The 22,749-nt window shown below is 56.2% G+C and overlaps 1 protein-coding gene across 2 annotated transcripts; it reads right to left on the reverse strand.

Annotated features, from left to right (window-relative positions):
- Nucleotides 1–1,167: 1,167 nt before the first annotated feature.
- Nucleotides 1,168–22,740, reverse strand: TUBGCP2 (tubulin gamma complex associated protein 2). Of its 2 annotated transcripts, XM_053282916.1 has the most exons (18): nt 22,614–22,740; nt 22,486–22,579; nt 22,059–22,187; nt 21,402–21,572; nt 20,440–20,599; nt 19,978–20,185; nt 19,355–19,554; nt 17,913–18,102; nt 17,598–17,743; nt 17,222–17,402; nt 16,062–16,242; nt 15,417–15,589; nt 14,997–15,125; nt 14,523–14,643; nt 13,772–13,915; nt 3,622–3,750; nt 1,589–1,752; nt 1,168–1,501 (listed from the first exon to the last, which is right to left on the reverse strand). In XM_053282916.1, exons 1-18 carry the CDS (start codon nt 22,667–22,669, stop codon nt 1,402–1,404), a joined length of 2,676 nt encoding a protein of 891 aa, XP_053138891.1. In that variant the 5' UTR covers nt 22,670–22,740; the 3' UTR covers nt 1,168–1,401. The 2 variants fall into 2 exon arrangements, with proteins under 2 accessions (XP_053138891.1, XP_053138890.1); XM_053282915.1 differs by having other exon boundaries at nt 22,486–22,625.
- Between the last annotated feature and the right edge of the window lie 9 nt (nt 22,741–22,749).

Consider the following 22,749-nt stretch of genomic DNA (forward strand, 5'->3'; position numbering starts at 1 on the left):
TGCATGGCCTTTGCGCCTTCCCTCCGAACACTGGCAGTTGATTTTTTTTGTTTTGAATTGGGAGGAGGGACAGAAAGAGAGTGTCGGGGCCGAAGGGGCCCATCAACTGTGCAAGCAGTTTCTTTCACAAGCCCTCAGAGAGAGAAAGAGGAACTACTTATTTTTGGGCCTGCTTTTTTGCATTCCTTGGAATATTTGGGTGTTTGCCCCTAATGAAATGGTGCCTTAACATCGTGTCAAGGTTTGAGTTCTTGGTTTTGATCATTGGCAACACCACAATATTAGGAGTGACAAATTCCACTCTCTTTACGTGTCCGAACAATCCTTGGTTTAGCAGAGCCTGCGCTGAGATGCGATGCGTGTTCTTGGCCGGCACATATGCCTCATTGAGAGCAGTGCAGAAGTACCATCTCCAACCCCTCCATTAAAGGGAGTCAAACGCTTCCTGGCTCTGTGTGTGTGTTTTAAAACCCTTGCCAATGGGATTCAGCATGGAGAGGCCTTCGGCCCCTCGCCTGCCCCCCTGCCCGTTGAAATACAGACCACGTGGAAGTAGCTGCCCTGCAGCGCCATCATGCCAGCCCGTTTACAAGACGGGCAGGGGGGCAGGGGAGAGATCTCTCGGCAGCGATGCACGGAGGGGCTCCCTCCTCCAGTGGCCTCTCTGTGGGGTGAGTTTTGTTCTGGGCGGCAGGATCAAGGCCGTGTGTGCGCAGCATGTGCATTCCGAGTGGGGCCTTCCTGATTCAACCTGAGCGGGATCTAAAATGAACTGAGCGGACCTCCGAAAACTTGTGAGCGCACACCTGCCTTAGAGGGAACAGGGCTCCCTCCATATTAGAGTCCAGGGTCAGCCAATGAAATCGAGCAGGGCTGCATCTTCTGGGGATCCAAAGAGGTCAGAGGAAAGTAGGTCACACGGCACAATTCAGGTAAGGAACCTCTTGCCACAGGAGAGGGTGTGAGCCAGGGGGAGAGAGGGAGGGGGTTAGGGACTGTTGCAGGGAGAGAAGGCAATGGCCTTGGCTGGCCTTCGGTCTCAATGACACTGCTCTGCATCCCCCGTCCGGAGCTGTCTAGATCACATGCTATGTGCCTGAGAGGGACTTGACCCACTGATTGTCTGATCAGCTCCTTTCCCCTGCAGTGCAAGCACACCACTAAAGCTCCCGGAGTCCCCCACGGGGGTTTTATTTTAAGCTATCTCAGATTAAATTGCACAAGTTACAGTTGTGTTTAAGAAGGCAGCAATACTCCAGAAATACACACACCATCTTTACAGACAGAGCAGCAGCCGCTGCCGCCACAATGTCCGTCCCGTGCTTCCCCCACAGCCCTGCGAGGCCGGGGAGAACAAACACCACCCCTCTTCGCTGCCATGTCCCTTCCAAGTGGTCTGGCTCACTGAGTGGCCACCGCAGCCCTGGGAGGGGCTCTCTGGTGGCTCCGTTCTGCAGACATGTGCTCCAGGCGCTCCGTGTAGAAGCCGTTGAAGTCCAACCTAGGGAGGGATGCAAAGCATCAAAGCGCCTGAAGAGGATGCCCTTCCTGGCATCCAGGGGCCGAGGAGAGGAGGATCCCTGCTCACCTGGAGATGATGTTGATCATGCTGTGCTCACAGTCATTGGTGCTGTAAATGCTCAGTTTGTCCAGGAGGTCCAGGAGATGTGCTGAGAAATTGCTGTCAAACTTGTTGATGGTTGCCTCAAAGCCAGAGGTTACATGCAAGGAATCCGCGTGCTCTGCTAAGAGCTGTGGAACACAAGGACAGAAAACCAAAGGCTGCCTTTTTCCTGGGGGGCAGACTGAGGAAGCCCTTCCTTGACCAGGGAGTCTGCACAGGCAGGAAGCTCTGTTCCGAAGAGAGGCAGAGTTCCCGGAACATGGCACCCTCTCACGAGGAGAGCCCTGCAGCGCGTGGGTGCTCAGAGGGACAGCGAGGCACTTCCCCTGAAACGTGACACCCTTCGGCAGGACTCCTGCTGCCCAAGTGTGTCACTGTAACAATGCTCACTGCGTGGCTGGCCAGAGAATTCTTGGAAAGATGAAAGGACCCTGAGACCACCGGCTCACCTCCAGAACGCCACCCCTGCGTTTAGGGCTCTGGTAACCCAAGTCCATTTGGCCACTGAGTGGATTCAGCCATCAAGCTAGAATCTTAATCCCCTTTTTACACACGGGTAAACCAGTCCAGGCCCACCTTGAGCCATGAAAGGTCATGTGGGGGGAAATCCTCAATTTTTTGCATATGGGGCAGTATAGAAATGCACTAAATGAATAAAAAAATAACACGGTCAGAGGCCAAGGTTGCAGCTAAGATTCACTGGCACCAAGAACTGTGTCCCGTGAGATTGGGGAGCTCTTTCCCCTCTCCAGTCCCTAGGAATGCTGGGCCAACTGCCTAGGAAGCGACAGGGTGGTGCCCAAAGGGAGACACCGAGAGCGGCACCCTCTCCGCCAAGGATCCCACTGCTGAACCGCCCTGAGCCATTTTGGAAGGGCGGTATATAAATCAAATAAATAAATAAAATAAATAAGTTCAGTATTAGCCAGGCGTGGGGGGGGTGTGTGTGTGTCTCCTTCCCTAGCAGTGGCCCTTTGTAAAAATACATTTCACGTGGTTAGAAGCGGCTTCAGCCAGGTTTAAAAAATGGTTCTGGAAGATTCCTTGCAGACTTCTTCCCTGTGTTCCTCGAACCGTCATTGGGCTCTGGAAGGCTCTCCTCCCATGAAGCCATCTTGACCAACGCACTGCGCAGCATCCTGCGGGTGTCACCAAGGGAGCCTCTGCATGCTTGCAACACCGACACAACCGCTGCTAATCGCGCAGATGCCGCTGTGCAGTGGCCCACCCATGGTTTCCAGTGGCTGGACCACGATGCAGCTACGTGGAGGCAATGACTGGTCACCACATCTAAAAAAGGACATTGCAGAACTGGGAAAGGTGCAGAAGATGGCAACCCAGATGATCAGGGGCCTGGAGCACCTTCCTTATGGGGCTAGGCGACAACACCTGGGGCTTTTTAGTTTCGAAAAAAAGACGACTGCAGGGAGACATGATAGAGGTCTATAAAATCATGCATGGCGTGGAGAAAGTGGAGAGAGAGAAATTCTCCCTCTCCCATCACACTAGAACCAGGGGTCATCCCATGAAATTGATTGCCAGGAGCTCTAGGACCAACAAACAGAAGTACTTTTTCACACAACGCGTGATCTGCTTGTGGAACTCTCTGCCACAAGATGTGGTGACAGCCAACAACCCGGATAGCTTTAAGAGGGGCTTGGATAACTTCATGGAGGAATGGTCTGTCAACGGCTACTAGTTGGAGGGCTGTGGGCCACCTCCAGCCTCAAAGGATGCCCCTCAGTACCAGTGGCAGGGGAGTAACAGTAGGAGATGAGAGGGCATGCACATGCCTCTTGCCTGTAGGCTCCCCAGCAGCATCTGGTGGGCCACTGTACGGTGAAACAGGATGCTGGACTAGATGGGCCTGATCCAGCAGCAAGGCTGTTCTTCTGTTCCTATCCCAGGAAAACGTAGCCGACTCTGCCCCTCCGCCCCCGCCCATCGGAGACAGGGAAGATGCTGAGCAAGGAGCACAGGCTGAGAGCACCACGTACCCGGTGAGCAAGCTGCTTCTTGGTCGACTCCTCCACCCGCTCCTGCTCGGTCGGTGGGCCCTGCATGGTCCCGTGCTCCACCGTGAGGCGCCTCAGCTCACTGTCCAGCTTCATGCTGTGAGAGAATCTCTGTTGGGTGGAAGGAAAACAGGGCTGGGCAGGGAAGACACGACGCCGCCAGGAAGCACTCCCCGCAAGGCCAGACGAGAGGAGGCGGAGGAGGACGAGCGAGCCTCCCATCCCAGAGCAGTACACAACCATGACTAAAACCAAGTCATGCCCAAATCCTAGTACAGTGAAAAGAAAAGAAAACCCACCACGTACTTTAAAACTATTTCCTGTATATACCAGCTGGCCGTTCACCCTTTTGAGTTGTTAGAGAGACTCAAAAAAGGAAGGGCTTCCAATCTAGAAAAAGATGCACTCAGACCCGGCATCTGTAGAAAAGCTGATGCACAGTGAGAGCGATTCTTCTAGTTTTAAGGCCCCGCCATAATGGCCTCCTGCCTAACCACTGGTCCTCCTGCCTGTCTACAGACACAAACTAAAGTCTGCTGTTCGTCCATAAGCTTTAGAACTCAGTCACAGCCATAACCAAGGCCTTGAGGTCGAACTGCTTCCTTTTGGGACACTTCCACAGCCGGGGTGAACGGCCAGGTTGTGTGCCACATTTAGGAAACTGTTGTGTCACGTGCTGTGGGCGGTCTTTGTTTTTGACACTCCAGGTGGCCCTCATCGGCTGCCGTTTCACATATACACCCAACCGCGTTATTCACACATGCAGTACTGCCCTTGTATGGTCGTGGCTTGCGAGAGACGTTGGGAGGAGGACGGTGGGGTGCTCTGCATTTTTTGAGCTTCTAAAAGCCCTTTGGGGCAGCATTTGGCATCCTTGGGGAGGCACTGCTGAGGAGATTCTGGGAGGTGGAGGAACTCCTCCAAACCCACCAGGAGGAGTCGGCCGAGGAGGAACTGGAAGATGTCACCCACCAACGAGGAAGAAGAGGAGATGCTCCCCCAGCTGTTTCCCACAAAGGAGTTGCAGCCGGGGGCTGTCTGGGCCAACCAGGTCTTCGAAATGGGCCCCCTGATGGAGCACAGCATCCCGTCCCAAAGGCAGCTGGGGCCTGCTTTGCAGCCCTGTAAGGGCACCAGCCGGGTTCTGCAAACCAAGACCAGACAAAGCACCCTCACCAGCTGCTCGGACAAGGCAGCCACACCCAGCACCACAGCTCCAGAGGCACCATCGGAAGGCAACACCCTCCCTGAGCTAGAGGGCTGTCGACTCCAGCATCACCGCCGTGGAGGGAGTTCGCTCCCCTCCTTTGGTTTCATTCAGTACAGTTCAATGTTGTGCTGCCTGTTTGGCCAACTTTCCCACCAACCACCAGGCCAAGGGGGGGGGGGGGGGGCGGTGCTGCTCAATGTCCTATAAGAGGATTAGCTGCCTCGCAAGCCTCCGAGAGCCATCTTTTTAGCCTGGCTTTTAGTGGAACCTAGTTTTAATTTTAATTAGTTTTAGTCTGATTTAAATTCATGCAGAATTTTAATTGTTTTATTATGTGTGTTCGATTTTTTTAACGTAAACCACCCTGAGCCACTTTAGGAAGGACAGTATATCAACTAAACAAATGAATAAAGGGCTGGACTTCAACTGTGGGGTTCAGCTGAAGTTCAGTTATGCATTACAGGTGGGGCGGGGGGGGCACTGCTGGGGGAGCTGGAGAGCCGAGGCGGCCAAGGCAGAGTGTGGTACTCCCTTCTCATTCCTGCTTTTACCCTGCATTTTCAGTGATTTCCCCCCCAGTTATTTTCCTGGGCTCTGGAACCTAACCTAAGCTAACCCCTGCAGTTCCCACTGACTTAAAAGTTTCATTCTCTGCGGTTTCGTTATCTGTGACTGTAGGCCAGAACAGAACCCCAGCAGATAATAAGGGCCACCTCCACAAGGATTTTGACACTGCCCACCTTGAGAGGATTTCTGTGCATTAATATATTTTAGGGTGGGTTTGTTTACTGCATTTCTAGACTGCCCCATCCAAAGGCTCTGGGCAGTGCTCAATAAATGTAAACAAGTGAAAAAGTACTTCCGTTTGTTGTTCCTAGACTTCCTGGCAATCAATTTCATGGAGTGGCCCCTGGTTCTAGTGTTGTGTGAGAGGGAAAAGAATCTCTCTCTCTCCACTTTCTCCACACCATGCATGATTTTATAGACCTCTATCATGTCTCCCCGCAGTCGTCTTTTTTCTAAACTAAAAAGCCCCAGGTGTTGTAATCTTGCCTCGTAAGAAAGGTGTTCTAGGCCCCTGATCATCTTGGTTGCCCTCTTCTGTACCTTCTCCAGTTCAACAATGTCCTTTTTAAGATGTGGTGACCAGAACTGTACGCAGTACTCCAAGTGTGGTCGCACCATAGTTTTGTATAAGGGCATTATAATATTTGCCATTTTATTTTCAATCCCCTTCCTAATGATCCCTAGCATGGAATTGGCCTTTTTCACAGCTGCCGCACATTGAGTCAACACTTTCAACGAGCTGTCCACCACAACCCCAAGATCCCTCTCCTGGTCTGTCACCGACAGCTCAGATCCCATCAGCATATACTTGAAGTTGGGGTTTTTTGTCCCAGTGTGCATCACTTTACACTTGCTAACATTGAACCGCATTTGCCATTTTGCCGCCCACTCCCCCAGTTTGGAGAGATCCTTTTGGAGCTGCTCACAATCCGTTTTGGATTTCACTACCCGGAAGAGTTTGGTATCATCTGCAAATCTGGCCACATCGCTGCTTACCCCTGCTTCTAGATCATTTATGAATAAATTAAAAAGCACTGGGCCCAGTACAGATCCCTGGGGGGCCCCACTTCTTACTTCCCTCCATTGTGAAAACTCTCCATTTATACCTACCCTCTGTTTCCTGACTTTCAACCAGTTAGCAATCCACACATGTACTTGTCCCCTTATCCCACGACTGCTAAGTTTCCTCAGGAGTCTTTGATGAGGAACTTTGTCAAAAGCTTTTTGGAAGTCCAGGTAGACTATGTCAACTGGATCACCTTGATCCACACACTCATTGACACTCTCAAAGAAGTCCAAAAGGTTGGTGAGGAAAGATTTACCTTTGCGGAAGCCATGCTGGCTCACTCCCAGCAGGGCCTGTTCTTCTAGGTGCTTTACAATTTCATCCTTGAGGATGCTTTCCATCAATTTGCCTGGAACGGGCGTTAGGCTAACCGGCCTGTAATTTCCCGGATTGGCCCTGGATCCCTTCTTGAAAATAAGTGTTACATTTGTTACTCTCCAGTCCTCTGGTACAGAGCCCGATTTCAGGGATAAGTTAAATATTTTAGCAAGGAGGTCATCAATTTCACATTTGAGTTATTTGAGGACTCTTGGATGGATGCCATCCGGCCCTGGCAATTTGTTAGTTTTCAGTTTCTTCAGACAGTTTAGAACATCATCTCTTGTCACTTCTATCAGACTCGGCTCTCTAGCCTCCATCCCTAAAAAGCCTGGTTCAGGAACAGGTATATGCTCAGTATTCTCTGCCGTGAAGACAGATGCAAAGAACTCATTCAGCTTCTCTGCAACCTCCATATCCTCCTTAATAATCCCTTTCACTCCCTCATTGTCTCATGGCCCAACCGCCTCCCTGGCAGGTTTCCTGCTTCTGATGTACTTAAAGAAGTTTTTGTTATTCCCCTTGATACTTTTGGCTAAATGTTCCTCAAACTCTCTTTTTGCCTCCCTTATTGTCACCTTGCATTTCTTTTGCCAGAGTTTGTGTTCCTTTCTGTTCTCTTCATTTGGACAGGCCTTCCAATTTCGGAAGGAAGTCTTCTTCCCTTTTATGCTTCCTTGATGGTACCCGTTAGCCATGCTGGCATCCTCCTGGACTTAGTGGTACCTTTCCTCCTTTTGGGTATACAATCTAACTGGGCTTCTAGTATTGTGCTTTTGAGTGAGCTCCATGCACTCCGGAGCGAAGTGACTCTCCTGATTCCCCCCCTCAGCTTTCTTTTCACCACACTCCTCATTTTGGAGAAGTTTCCTCTTTTGAAATTCAAAATGTCTGTGTTAGACATCCGTGGTGATTCTCTCCCCGCATTTATCCTGAATTTGATGGCACTGTGGTCACTGTTCCCTAAAGGGTCGATGACACTGACATCACGCACCAGGTCCTGGGTGTCACTCAGAATTAGATCTAAGGTCGCCTTCTCTCTGGTTGGTTCCATGACCAACTGTTCTAGGGCACAGTCATTTAGCATATCTAGAAATTTGACCTCTTTGTCCTGACTTGAATGTGAATTTACCCAGTCTATGTGTGGGTAGTTGAAATCACCCATAATTACAGCCCTGCCTCTCCTTGATGCCTCCCTGATTTCCTCCTGCAACTCCCAGTCACTGTCGGCATTTTGATCCGGAGGGCGATAGCATGTCCCCAGTAGCACGATTCCTTTCCGGCCTTGTATAGTCACCCACAGGGTTTCTGTGGAGGACTCCTGTCCACCTAGGTTTTAAAGCTTGTTAGATTCTATCCCTTCTTTAACATACAGTGCTACCCGTCCTCCAAGGCGCCCCTCCCTGTCCTTTCTGTAGAGTTTATACCCAGGGAGAAGAGTGTCCCACCGGTTCTCACTGTTCCACCATGTTTCTGTTATGCCCACTATGTCTATTTCTGTGTTAGCAACCAAGCACTCCAGCTCACCCATCTTGGCTCGGAGGCTTCTGGCATTGGCATACAAGCACCTATACACGGAATCTCTCCCCTGATGTATGCTATTCCTTTGACTCTTTGACCTGCTGGCACAGCCTCCCGTCTGCTCTTTATGCGGCTCTGCTCTGTCCCCATCTGTTTTATTTGAATTCTTTGCAGCCTCACACTTTAAAGGATGGCTTTTGCCACATGGGATACTGCCCAGCTCCCATCGGCTGTTCCCCAGGCGTCACTTTAAAAGCTGCTCTGCAACCTTTCTGATTTTAAGTGCCAGCAGTCTGGTTCCATCTTGGTTCAAGTGCAGCCTGTCCCTTTTGTAGAGGCCTTGCTTTTCCCAAAATGTATCCCAGTGCCTAACAAATCTAAACCCCTCCTTCCAGCACCAACGTCTCATACACTTATTGAAACCCCTCAACTCTGCCTGTCTCACTGTACCTGTGCGTAGAACAGGTAGCATTTCTGAGAATGCTCCCTTGGGGGTCCTGGACTTCAATACACTACCTATCAGCCTAAATTTGGCTTCCAGGACCTTACATTTCCTCACATCGTTGGTGCTGATGTGCACCACGACAGCTGTCTTCACCCCAGCACTGCCTAGGAGCCTATCTAGATGCCGCGTGATGTCCGCAACCTTCGCACCAGGCAGGCAAGTCACCGTGCGGTCAACACGTGGGTCACAAATCCATCTCTCTATACCTCTAATGATCGAATCACCAACTACAAGGAGGCCCCCACCCCCCAGAGTAGTATCCCCCGTGCGAGAGGATATGGGCTCATCATCCACGGAAGGGGTCCCTTCTAAAGGAGCATTTCCCTCTTCCTCGGACTGATGTCCTCCTTGCCCAAGACCTTCATTCTCCCTGACAGCAGAGGAGCTACCAGCCCTGGAGTGGGATGCCCCTATCACATCCCTGAAGGTCTCATCCACATGCCTCTCTGTCTCTCTGAGCTTCTCCAGATCCACCACCTTGGTCTGGAGGGAACGGATTTGTTCCCTGAGAGCCAGGAGCTCCTTGCACCGAGCACACACCCATGACTTCTGCCCATGGGGCAAATAGTCGTACATGTGGCACTCTGTGCAATACACTGGGAAGTGCCCCCTCCCCTGCTGACCTTCTATCTCCATACTGTTTTAGTTGGCTGTTTACAGTATTTAGGGAGCTTATTGTCCATTTATTAGATAGTTTATTAGGATAGGTCTCAGCTGTAATGGTCAGCTATTTAACTGTCCAAAAGGCCTTTCCCAAGAATATGAGGGAAACGAGGGAGGGATATATAATTACGTTCTCTTCTCCACCAGGCTCCTTGTGAATTATATTTAAATTAAATTTATTTAAATTATTATTAATTAGTTATTATTAATTATTTAATAATTATTAATTATTATTTATTATTATCATTATTTATTAAATTTATTTAAATTCATATTTCAATTAAATTATATTTAATTCTCTTAGCCAGTGTGTGTCCTCCAGGATTTGGTGGCAGAACTCTTGTGACGCTGCGAGAGTTCTGCAGAGGGAGGAAGAGAGGGGGCAGAAAGTGCTGGCGGTGGCTGGCCGGCGGGGGCGGGGGGGGGGGAGTAGCAGCGGTGGGTGGGTGAGGGGGAGAAAGGTGGCGGCGGCGGGAGGATGGGGGGGGAGAGAAAAGCCACAGCGGCAGCAGGCGAACGGGAGGGAGGAAAAAACGGCGGCGGCACGTGGGTGGCGGAGCCCCTCTTGGCCGTCCGCCGAGGCTCTGTGTGGGGGGAGGAAGGGGAGGGGGAGGGCTGGAGAGCGTGGGGCTGGAGGGAAGGGGAAGAGAGGAGAGACCGGGGCAGGAGGAAGAGGGAGGGGGAAACAGCCGGCCCCAAAGCGCGCACAGATGCTCTGTGCGGGGTCGGCTAGTTAGAATTTAAAACATTAAAACTATTAAAACAAGGTCTAATTAAAAGCCTGGGTGAACAAATGCATCTTGACTGCCCGTTTAAATGTTGCAAGAGATGGGGAGGCTCTTCTTTCAGCAGGAAGTCTGTTCCAAAGTCTCAGGACAGCAATGGAGAAGGCCTATCCCTGAGTAGCCACCAGACGAGCCAGTGGCAACTGTAGACGAACCTCTCCAGATGATCTCAGTGGGCGGTGGGGTTCATAGCAAAGAAGGCGTTCTCCTAAATACCCGGTCTCTATGGTCTCTCCGAGATGACTCAATCTGGCCACCTCATTCTGGACCAACTGCAGTTTCCGGACTATGCACAAAGGCAACCCCACACAGAGCGCATTGCAGTAGTCAAGTCTGGAGGTGACCAACATATGCACTACTGTTCTGAGGTCATTTATCTCAAGAAATGAACGCAGCTGGCATATCAGCCGAAGCTGATAAAAGGCACCTCTGGCCACTGCCTCATCCTGGGACACCAAGGAGAGTTTTGTGCCCAGAAGCACCCCCAGACTGCGTACCTGTTCCTTCTGGGGAAGTGTGACCCCATCCAGAACAGGGAGATAAAAACCATCTCCCGAGTTCCAACCCCGCACAATAAGTACCTCCGTCTTATCTGGATTCAGCCTCAGCTTGCTACCTCTCATCCAGCCCATCACGGCTTCCAGGCAGGCATTTAGGGAGGTTGTGCCTTCTCCTGATGATGCTGACATGGAGAAGTAGATCTGGGTGTCATCGGCAGACTGATAACATACTGCACCAAATCTGCTGATGATCTCTCCCAGCGATTTCATGTAGATGTTAAACAACATCGGAGACAATATGGAGCCCTGAGGGACACCATATCGAAGTTCAGGGTTTGTTTGTTTTGGGGTTTTTTTTTAAGAACAACAGTTCCCGAGAGACACCATCTGGAATCTGCCCGAGAGGTATGAGTGGAACCACTGCAAAGCAGTGCCTCCCACCCCCAACCCCCTCAGACACTCCAGAAGGATATTATGGTCGATAGTATCGAAAGCCTCCGAGAGGTCCAAAAGGACCAACAGAGTCACACTTCCTCTGTCCATTGCCAATTGGAGATCATCCATCAGGCTGACCAAGGCAGTCTCCACCCCATAGTCAGTCTAGAAGCCGGTCTGAGATGGGTCTAGATAATCAGTTTCCTCAAACACTGTCTGGAGCTGATTGGCCACCACCCTCTCAATCACCTTGCCCAGCCATGGAAGGTTGGAGACAGGCCTATAGTTGCTCAACTCTGAGGGATCCAGGGCAGGCTTCTTCAGAAGCGGTCTAGTAATTGCTTCCTTAAGGCTAGGAGGCATCCTGACCTCTCAGAGAAGCATTTATGATCTCTACCAGACCTTCTACGACAACCTCCCTGCCAGACAGTATTAGCCATGTCGGACAAGAGTCAAGAGAACAGGTGGTGGGCTGCATCGCTCCAAGCACCTTGTCCACATCCCCACGAGTCACAAACTGAAACTGATCCAGTCTAACCACACAAGTGGAGTCGCTGGACACCTCCAATTCAGACACTGCAGTAATTGAGGGGTCTAAATCCAAGTCGGCCTGGATACGAGAGATTTTATCCACACAAAAATCATTAAACACGTCACAGCGGGTAACAGATGGTTCCAAATTCTGATTCGAGGGAGGAGGAGCACTCACTAGCCCTTCACAACCCTGGACAGCTCCGCCGGACGTGAACTTGTGGATGCAATATGGGCCGAAAAGAATCTCTTCTTTGCTGCCCGTATAGCCAGAGCATAGATCTTCAAATGTGCTCTATGTTATAATCTGTCGGATTCGAGTCCTCCACTTGCGCTCCAGTCGCCTGCCTTGCCGCTTCAGCCCCCGTAGTTCTTCTGTATACCAAGGGGCCAATTTTGAAGCAGGTTGGAGAAGAGGCTTCGGTGCGATTATGTCTACTGCCCTGGTGAGTCCCAGTTCTCCACCAGGGCATCAACAGGATCACCAGCAGAGCCAACCCTAAATCCCTCCAAGGCTTCTTGGGACCCTATTGGATCTAATAACCTTCTTAGGAGGACCATTCTAATGGACCCCTCACCCCTGAGAAGGTGGGGTGTGACTGTGAGTCCAACCGTAACCAGATGTTGATCCGTCCATGACAATGGGGAAATCTCCCGAGTCCCCACCCACAGAACACCACCCGGATCAGAGTGAGAGACCAGGTCAAGCGTGTGACCTGCAATATGCATCAGTTCCGAGACCCTTTGGGATAGGCCCATAGTTGTCATGGCCGCTATGAACTCCTGAGCTGCCCCAGACAAATTGGCCCCGAAGTTGTCACTGAAGTCCCCCAGCACCACAAGCCTGGGAGACTCCAACGCCAAACCCAAAACCAAGTCCATCAGTTCAGGGACTGCATCGGGCAGCGGGATGATCAGTACACCAAGAGAACTCGCAGTCTATCCCTGGTCCCCAAACTTAGGTACACACATTCAATACGGTCAGACACTTCCACAGGGATCCTGGTTAGGGAGAAGTTATTCTTATAGACCACAGACACTCCACCTCCCCGCCCACGTCCCCGTACCTGCTTCTCAACAGAATAACATGCTCCGCTCAGGGTCTTGTTCAGTCTTTATATTGTAGGTCTGCCAGATGTTCCTTGTATTTTTTTATCAAGGGTCTACCTGTCTCCCCGATATAAAGGTAAGGTAAAGTGTGCCGTCAAGTCGATTTCGACTCCTGGCATCCACAGAGCCCTGTGGTTGTCTTTGGTAGGAGGGGTTGACCCTGGCCGCCTCCCGCACAATGTGAGAAGATGCCTTTCAGCATCTTCCTAGATTGCTGCTGCCCGATATGGGTGCTTCCCATAGTTTGGGAAACAGACCAATGGGGATTTGAACCGGCAACCTTCTGCTTGTTAGTCAAGTAGTTCCCCACTGCGCCACTTAAGGTGACTCCCCGATATAAAACTGCCTGCATATTCCACCCCCTTTGACACTTCCCTTCATTGTTTTCACAAATCTTTGATTTTATGTCATTGTTAACTGCCCAGAGAGGAAAGTTTGGGCGGAATACAAGTTAAATAAACAATCAATCAAGCAAACAAACAAAATTAATCTGGCACTCCTCCATTTCACATCACTAAATGCTGTCTCAAGGTCATCAGGGCAGTGCATGTTATGAGAAACATCAAGGCAAAGCAGTGAATACAAGGTTATCCATGTTGTACACAGAACAGCTGCTATAAATGTCACAGAGGAAATGAGGGAAGTGGTGGGATTCACTGGCTACTGAGAGAGGGTGTGCATTCTGACTCCCTCCCCGACACCCACAAATTATGAGATGTGGGGATTTTGTCACAGGATTGGCTCTTTGCTGTCAGTTTGCTTAGTTACTGTCTTGAAGAACATGTTTCAGCCTGTTTTGTGTTTTGTTTTACGCATTAAAGAGGTCTTTGAGAAAGCCTGTGGATTTTGGAAAATGCATCTCTTGTCATTCTCTAAAAACAGACAGTCGGTATAGATCAGAGAGAGAGAGAGTGACCCTACCTGCATGCAGTTGGTGAACACGACGCAGACAGACATCATCTTGGAGAAGATCTTGAGCAGCTCTGGATTGGTGAGCATGCAGTCCTTCAAGCAGTTGTCCAGGAAGCTCGTATGGTGGCTGAGGACATCGTCGATGTTGGAGGCCTGTGCAAGGAAGGAGACAGACGATGCACCAACCCTCCCCTCCAGAGGCTGCCAGAGACAGCAGCCTGGACCATCAAGGGCCGCTGGATGAGCCAAAGCCACCCAGAGAGGAGGAGGAGGAGGAGGAGGAGAGCAGACCCCCTGAGCCGGGCATGGCTCCGTCTGCGTTCAGTCTCTTGGGACTGACTCACAACCCCAGAGAATCCAGACGGAGCTGGAAGCAGTGGCTCCTTCCGCTCTCCTGGGGCTGCTGACCTCATGCCGGGTGGCCTGAAGGGGGGGGGGGCGCACCCCCCCCCAGGAGGAAGACAAGAAGCTGCATGCATGGGTTGGCCTTGAGCAGGACCGCCGCGGTCTGTCTCACTCACACTCCACCAAACAGCAGGCAACAGTGGCTCCAGGGCAAGGCCATTGGGTGGGGAAGGAATCTCGTTTCTAGTCAGCAAGAAAATGCCGAGGCCGGCCGCGCTCTCCTGGCAGCCAATGGATGAGACAGACACACACACACCCCCGGAGGGAGCAGCACTCGGGAGCGCAGCCGGGCCCTGGGCGGGGAGGAAGCCCCCTCGGGGGCAGAAGCTCCGCTCCGTTCCCGCCGCAGGCTCACCGACTTGAGGTTCTTCTCGAGCACGTGCCAGGTGGGCTCCATCACTTCAAACATCATGTAATACTGGATATTCTGCACAAAGTTGAGCATCCGCTGCCGGAGAGTGAAAGCACCAGCAAACCTGGGGGCAGAAGCAGGCCGTGAGCCCAGGAACCTCCCTCCACTAGAACAGAAGGAAGGGGTGGGCTGGGGGCCTGCAGAAGCACGCAGGGGGGGCGGGGGGCGCGAGCACAGAAGGCGCCTGCGCTGCTGCTGGGGGCTGGAGAGGAGCTCTTCCCGGGGCAGGGAAAAGAGGGCGCCTCCCCCCCCCGTGGCTCTCTGCTGAAGAGATTTGGAAACTAGTCGGGGGGGCCCCTTCGCAGCCGGGCCCCGGCAGGGCCACGCGGGCCAGCCCGAGAGGAGTTGCTCCTGGGGCCCCCTGCCAGCCCCCCGCGAAGCCCCGCAGGGGGCTCTGTTGTGCCCCGGCCGCCTTACCACTTGGAGGAGTGGAGCGAGTGCTGCTTGGCGGCTTTGCTGCTCAGCCAGACGTTGCAGAGCTGCCGCTCCACGTGCTTGCAGTAGAACAGGTGGCGGAAGAGCATCTGGTAGCGCGTCAGGGCCTTCCTAGGAGGGAGGGAGGCAGGCAGGCGGGGAAGGAGGGCTGCAGGCAGCGGCTGGGGGCGGAGGAGGGGGCGGAGGCGCTGGCAGCCCCTGCCCGGACCCCCCCCCCGGGCAACCCAGCCGCTGCATCCTGCGAGGGAAGAGGGGCAGGGCGGGGCCCCCCGTAGTCCAGCCCCTCCCAGCCCCAAATTAGGGGCGTGTGTGTGTGTGTGTGTGAGAAAGTCCCCTGAAGGGTGCTGAGGCACGAGCCATGCCGCCCTCCCCCCCCCCCCGGGCCCCCCAGGCGCAGCTCACCTGTTGATGATCAGAGAGAGCGGCCACTTCACCACGTAGTCGAAGGAGAAGGCCTCCAGGCCGCTGAGGGAGAGCTCCGTGGGGTCGGCGCTGATGACCGCCTTCTCCTGCCTGGTCTCGATGGCCAGCACCCGCAAGAGCTGCGTGACGAGGTCGTGGGGCATCAGCTCGATCTGGGAGGAGGAGAGGCGGCCGTGAAGAGGCCCTGAGGGGGGCTGCCAGCTTCCTCCTCCGAAGGGCAGCCAGAAGCACCAGCAGCCACTGCCACACCTGCCTGGGCGGGCGGGCGGGCTGGCCAGGCCTGCGGCGGACTCTCCCACCCAGTCCCCACAGAGGGCTCTGCCTGCACCCCGACCGCTGTGGCTCGGGCCCAATCTGGATGCGCAGAGGCCAGCTCCGTGCTGGAACCGCCCCACTGCCAGAGCGGTGGCTGCCGGCGGGGAGCGCCAGGGCCTTGAGGAGTGGCGGCGGCGGCGGCAGCGACCAGACCAGGCCGTGAGCCCCGCACGGCTGCTTCCCCCAGGCCCTCCCTGCAGAAGCAGAGCCTCTCCAGCCATCCTGCCCGGTGGCCCGCGACGGAGCTGCCCAACTGGCCCCGTTCTTGCCGGCCCCCCCGCCTTGGTCGCAGCTTGCAGAGGCCGGCACCTTCAGGTCATCTTTGAAGGGGTCTGTGTTGGCGGTGCTCATGCGCAGCGCCAGCTCCAGCAGCGCTTCCAGGCGGGGGGGGATGATCTCCTCCACCGGCTTCTTCAGCTCTTCTTCGGTGAGGTCCATGAAGTGGACGTAGAAGTCGCCCTGGTCCATGAGGAAGTAATGCTTGATCGACCTGCTCGCCAAGAGAGCAAGAGGCCCTCAGCCCAGAGGCCCGGCCCCAGAGAGGCCGCCTCCGCTCCCCCCACACGGGCCATCGCCGGGGTTCAGCTTGCAGCAGCCGCTGTTCTTTGTGGCCCCAGAGAAGAGCAGCTTGAGGCACCAACCGGGTAGTCTGCCATGTCAGGAGGCAGGCAGGCAGGCAGGCAGCTCCCACGTCTCCCCAGACGCTTCCCCGGGGGGCAAGGGGCAGGCGGGGCCCCCTCGGAGCGGAAGGGCTCTCTCCTCTATCCGGGCTCCCCACAAGGGCTGGCCCTGCTGTGGTCAGAGGCCTCTCCCACGCCCAGCGCTGCCCCACAGGCAGGCAGACAGGCAGGCAGGCAGGCAAGGGGGCTGTGAGGAGGCACTTCCCCAAACCATCCTGCAACAAAGGCAGGCCCCGGTTCCCAGGATTGCTGCCCCCCCTCTCCAGCAATGCCCAGGGTGGCCTGCAACTAGCAATTAGGACACGGTCCCTGAGACTCACGCCAAGGTCAGGGGCCAAGCAGAGCCAAAGGCCCCAGGAGCGAGGCCGCTGCAAGGCCGCTGGCGGGGGTGGGGGAGTGACACGGCTGGGGCCGAGGGGGCCGGAGGGCCCAGCAGGAGGGCCTCCCCCAGGCCCAGCAAGGAGGCAGGCAGACTCAGGGCCCCAGCTCCCGAGGGCGCCTGGCCAGCCCTGTGGATGGAGCCCAGCGGCCCAGCTCCACTCGGGGGCCTGGCTGCCACTTCCTGCCCTGGCTGCAGTCCCAAGGGGGCCAAGCGCAGCCACGCCTCGCCCCAGCCGACCCCTGTGGGGCCAGGGCCAGGCCTGGGTCAGGGAGCAGCCCCAGAGTGCAAGCCTTGGTTTGCAGAGGGGAGGCTCCGTCGATGGCCCCCCCCCCGCCCAAACCCTTGCCAGCTCGGCCCTTCAAGGCCTGAGGCGAGGGCCCGTCCGCCTTCCCCAGGAGGAAGCAGACCTTAAGTGGGCCACGAGTTCTTTTTCCTCCATCAGGAAGTCCAGCAAGACTTTGCTGGCGTAGTTATAGGCCTTCTCGATTTGCTCCACATATTCGCGCTCCTTCAACGTATAAATGACCTCTTTGGCCACCGGACAGGTAACGTCGTGACCGCACTCCCGGACGACGTTCAAATACTTCCCTACACGGAAGGAGAGAAGGATGGCTGGAGAGGAAGGGCGGTGAAGGCCGGGGAGCTCCCCTCCAGAGCAGCCCTGGCCCAAGACGCCAGGCCGAGGAGGCTCTCAAGAGCCCAAAGGGCCAGGCTGGAAACCCGCCCGTGCCTCCAACTGGGCCGGTCCTCTCCCCACACAGCCTATGGGAAGCAGCAGCTCACCTGTGCTGAGGATTTTGTCTGCGATCTTCTGCAGGAAGGACGGAATCTGCGGCTGAACGATGGTGTATCTTTGGTCCCAGTACTTGTCATTGTAATCCTCCTGGATCTTCTCCTTCTGGAGCTCATGTTCTTCCACCATGAATTCACTGCAGCAGGGAGAAGAGTGGGGGAAGGGGAAGGCTGCACGGCAGGGAGGGGGCGGCCCCCCCATTTCCCAGGGTGCTGGCTGTGACCAGCAGGGCCTTGGAAACGGGCCCCTGAGCTGGGCCTCCCACCGTGTGAGCCGGCAAGCAAGGCAAGGCTCTCTCGGCATACCTGTACGGATCGTGGATGATGCCTCGGTAGATCCACCTCTCCAGGATTTCAAAGTAAGGGACGCTGGCGGCTTTGGTCAAGTAGAGGCACAGCTCCTGGGCTTGGCTGTCCCCCGTATAGTTGAACGTCTTGTCATGCAGCAGGCTGAGGGTGGAGCCTCCCAGGCACTCCCCTCGGTCTACCGAAGTAGCTGAAACCAGAGGAGGCAGACGCTTGGCGCTGTGCTCCGCGATCCAGCCCCTGCCGCGGCTCCGCAAGTGTCCCACTCCTGGGAACAAGCACTGCGTGGGAGAGACACACCCTTGGCCGGGCCGGCTAACCCAACGCGTGGAGGGAGGCCAGAGAGACTCCCTCGGGGCAAGCAGCCTGCCCCTTAAGTGCGGTGTCCTTTTACCCGGGGCTGGGAAAGAGGCTTGAAGCGGGGCAGTGCATGGACCTCAAGGCAGGCCTTGCCTGCTCCCCGGGGCCACATGCCGCCTCCAGCGACTGCGGCGGGGACACCATGGGCGTGCCGGCACCACACGCGGGTCCTGGGGACGAGTGGTGCTGGCGAGCAGGTAAGGGCTTTTTAGAAAGAGATCCCGCTCCCCTCCCTGTGGCGCCGAACCGGATCGTGCACGCCGCTAGCTTAAGCCGCCCCTCTGGAGACAAAACCGATGCTAGTCGGCCTGAGCCAGCCCCGCCTGAGCTCCCCCTCATCTGCTCAGGCAAAGCCTCACTCTGCAGCGCAAGGGAAGCTCGGGCTGACGAGGGGGATCCAGCAGAGACGCTCTGCTCAGCCAACAGTCAGCCGTTGGGTGGCTGCAGCGAGACGGGCCTTCTTGGTCGCTGCCCCGAGGCTGTGGGACGCGCTGCCTGCTGGGATACGAGCCTCCCCAGCTCTGGCCATTTCTTAAAAACTTCTGAAAACACGTCTCTTCAGCCAGGCTTTCTCAGCTTTTTAAAACTTGTTGTTAAATTGCTCTGCTTATTTAATTGCTGTTTTACGATGTTTTTAATTGTTAATTATTGCTTATACATTTATAATTTTCATTTTAATTATTAACTGACTTTAATGGTGTTTTAAAGTACACCACTCTAACCTTTTTGACAGAGCAGTATAAAAGCTTCAGTTATTATTTATTTATTTGATCTTTATACTGCCCTTCTGAGCTGGCTCAGAGTGGTTTACAATTAAACAACAACAACAACAACAACACTCCTCATAGAGCCGGGTCTGGTTTCAGGGCACAGTCAGCCAGGAGCATGAAACAAGGATGCGACTGGGCGGGGAGGCAGGCAGATGTTCCAGCCACCGCAAGTCGGTCACCCGGCAGATGGTGGCAGGCACAGCAGCAGCTGCTGCCACCACCAGCCATCGTGAGACATGAAGCGTTGCCCCCCCGCCCCCACCCCCCAACCGGAGAACCACCCAGAGGGTCCCGCCTCCGCCCGCTCCTGACCAAGAGAGGCCAGGATCTCCAGGGTCCTCATGGTGGGCTGGATGTAGAACCAGAGCTTCTGCAGGGACAAGAGGCCTTGGCGCTGGAGGTGCTCCAGCTGGGTGATCAGGATCATGTACTCCTTCACCAGGGTCCGCATGGCCGCGGCCAGCGCGTGATTCACCTGCCCATACTCAAAGGAAGACTTCTCCTCGGTGAACCTGGGAAGAGGCAGAACAGGACGCCGTGAAGAGGGAGAGGGACAACCCCACACTCGGGCGCTTCTAGCCCAGGCAACATGGCGGGAGCAAGGAAGGAGCAGGCAAAGAGGGTCCTCTTGGCTTGGAAACGCCACTCAAAGAGGAAGCAACGTCTGCTCCCCGCTGAGAATGTTCCCTGCAGAAGCCCCACTAGAAGCCACAACTGCCAGGAAAAGTGGAGACAAAGCTGGCTCCAAGAAGGAGGGAAGCCCTTTGGACAACGAAGAGAAAGTGGGGCGGCCCTTCAAGCCACAGGCAGCCCAGTCTGCTAGGGAAGGAGGAGACGGCCACGGCTACCTGCAGCCACCAAGGGAGGAGAGCATCCCAGGGCCAAGCAGTGCCCCACACAGCTCCCCCCCCCCGCCCGCAAGCCAAAGAGGCTACCTGGTTACTATGGAGTAACTTGAAGCCACGGGAAGAATCCTGGTGACAAGCTCCTTGACAGACATGTCCAAATTGGGGTCCACCAAGAAAGTTCGGTTCTCTCGACCCACAAGCGGCTGGGCGGTGATGTACCTGCCGTCCACCCCAATCAGAACGTACAGCAAGTCCTCCACAATGGCGGACTCTTGGGAGGGCAGCGGCAACGTTCCTGGAAGAGAACAAGAGATGCCCATCAGCTGGGGGCCAGTTGCTCCAGCACCTTTGGCAGGGGCCCTGGGGGCCCCACTTGAGCAGGGGACCGCAGACTACCGTTGTGGGAAAAACAGAACGAGGGCGCAGCCGCAGCGACGTCCTCTGAGGGAGACTGGCCGAGACCTGCACGGCGGATGGCTCCCTGCCGCGAGGGGGCCTGGAAACGGCTCAGAGCCGTCAGCTCAGCCACCGTCCCCCCGCAGGACTGACCGATGGGCACAGCCGTGTCAGTGCTCAAAGCGGAGCTCGTGAGGAAATCGCCAATCAGGGCCGGCCGCTCATACACCCACGCAGGAAACAACGGGATGGGCTGGCCCGCGGACTTCTTGTTCTGCTTCTCCCGCAGCATTTTCCGTACCAGTTCCAGAGGCTGCCAAAGGGAGGAGAAGAAGAAGGGGGAGGCAGGTCACCGCCACAGAGCAGTGGAATGCTCAGCTAGCCACCGAGGCTGCCGGGCAAGGAGAGGCCGGGCACGTGCCCACCTAGCACTCGCCCCGCTCAAGCCCCGGCTCCTGCTGCCAAGAGGGGCAGTCACAACCAAACTCGACATATTGGCACCTGCAGCAACAGCGGCCTAGACACTGGGAGGGGAAGGGGCGGGGCGGCCAGGTTCTCTTCTTGCAGGGCGGAACGTGTGGAACAGCGCTCTCCCCGGCAGACAGGGAAGGACCCACCTGCCTCCCGTCCAGCCCCAGCCGGGCCCACCCGCACCCGGCTTGAGAACAGCCCAGGCCCCTCTACGCAGCACAGCCAAGGAGCCACTGGCAGAAGCCCACGGGCCCCGAGCCAGGAGGACACCTGCAGAAGCCAACCTTCTCCAAGCACCACGCAGAAGGAAACCAAAGGCTGTGCTGGAGCCAGGGAGCTCGCTGGGCCGGCCCGATCTCAGCCCCACGGCTCCGTCCTCACAGCCTTCTGCACGTCTCAGAACGAGGTCAGCTCTGGGCCCAGGACAGAAGCAGAGTTGAGGCATGGGGCAACTGCCCACTGGGATCATAAGCCCCTGACCCATGGCACGAGGGCGGGAACCACAAGGCCTCCCTTGTGCGTCACAAGGATGCACCTGCCTCCCCCCCGTCGTGTCAGGATGGAAGCCAGAGCAGCCGCCGCCGCCGCCAGCTCTTCCAAAGAGCAGCCACCCAGAGTCAAGCCACCCCAGCCAGAGAAGTGACCTGCTGTGTGCTGGCGCTGGTGGTCACCGTGCCCAGCTGCTTCCGTAACTCCTCAAGCTCCTGCACGGTCATCTTGGGAGCCGTCGAGGGGGCGGAGAAAGTGACGCTGCCGCCACTGTTCAGAGCCAGTTCTGCCCTCTCCTTGGCGTTTTGCTGCAAACATTGGAGGGTCTGGAAAAGCCCAACGGAGAGGAGTCACCACAGCAGTCCAGGAGAGCTTCCAACAGGAGCCCGAACGCCAGCATTTTGTACCCCCCACCCCCTGCCACATCAAGGGTTTCTTCCTTCCTTCCTTCCCTCCCAGGTGGGGGGCAGAGACCCACTAGTGTAGGCCTGGCTCATGACTTGTGCCTGCCACTGGTCTCCCCTCGCACGCTTTTCTGGCACGCTTGGGAGAGAAGGAGGCCTGCTGGCCTTTGCACTGGGCGATGGGGATGGGGAGAGGCCGTGGGGGGCCTCTTCTCCCGACCCCCGCGCTCCTCTGGGGAGAGGAGAGCTGGGCGGTGCTGGCTGTCCTGCTGCTGGCCAGCGGCTCCCGCCTGCCCGGAGCCCTCTTCCCGCCGGGCAGCGGCGCCCTCCGCTCTCCTGCCTGCAGAGCCCAGGCCTGCTGCCGGCGGAGCCTGTGCGGAGGGTGCCCGGAGTCCGGGCTGCGGCTACCTCCTTGTCCTCGGTGAGCTTGGCCAGCAGGCAGACCAAGGAGTCCAGGTGCCGCGTGTTCTTGGCCTTCAGCTCCTCGTACTTGTTCAGGAAGTCTTCCGGGGTCCGAGAGAATTCGGCGATTTTCACCTGCGGGAGAGACGGGATCGATTTCCCCGGAGAGACCCCAGCTGGGGAGGAGGCGGAGGCGGAGACCCCCTTTCAGCCGGGCAGCCAGCGCGGCCCCTTTCCCTGCGGAGCCGGCCGGGCCTGGGCAAGCGCCGGGGGGGGGGCAGCGGGGCGGGGGGGAGGCTGCTGCAGCCGGGGGGGGCGGGGGGGCTGCCCTGCCTGGAAGCAGCAGCAGCAGCAGCGCCGCCTGGGAGGAGGGAGGGGGGAGGGAGGGGGGAGGTGGGGGGCTCCCTCTCCCCTCCCTGGGCGGGGGGGCTACCTTGGCGCCGAGGGCGGAGGCGGTGGTGGCGGCGTAGGGGCTGCGGCTCTTCTGCAGCAGCTCGATGTAGGCCTCGGCCCCCCCCCCCGCCGCCCCCGCCCCCGCCGCCCCCCCCTCCGGCCCGGGGCAGCCGCAGCAGGCTCAGCAGCTCGTTCACGTCGTGGTGGATCCGGAACTCGCTCATCCTGGGCCGCCGCCTCCGCCGCGGGCAGGCCGGGAGGAGGACTCTGCCGGCGCCCCCCCCCCCCGCCACCGGAAGCGGAA

This window comes from Hemicordylus capensis, chromosome 1, assembly GCF_027244095.1.
Source record: "Hemicordylus capensis ecotype Gifberg chromosome 1, rHemCap1.1.pri, whole genome shotgun sequence".
Lineage (NCBI taxonomy): Eukaryota > Metazoa > Chordata > Lepidosauria > Squamata > Cordylidae > Hemicordylus > Hemicordylus capensis.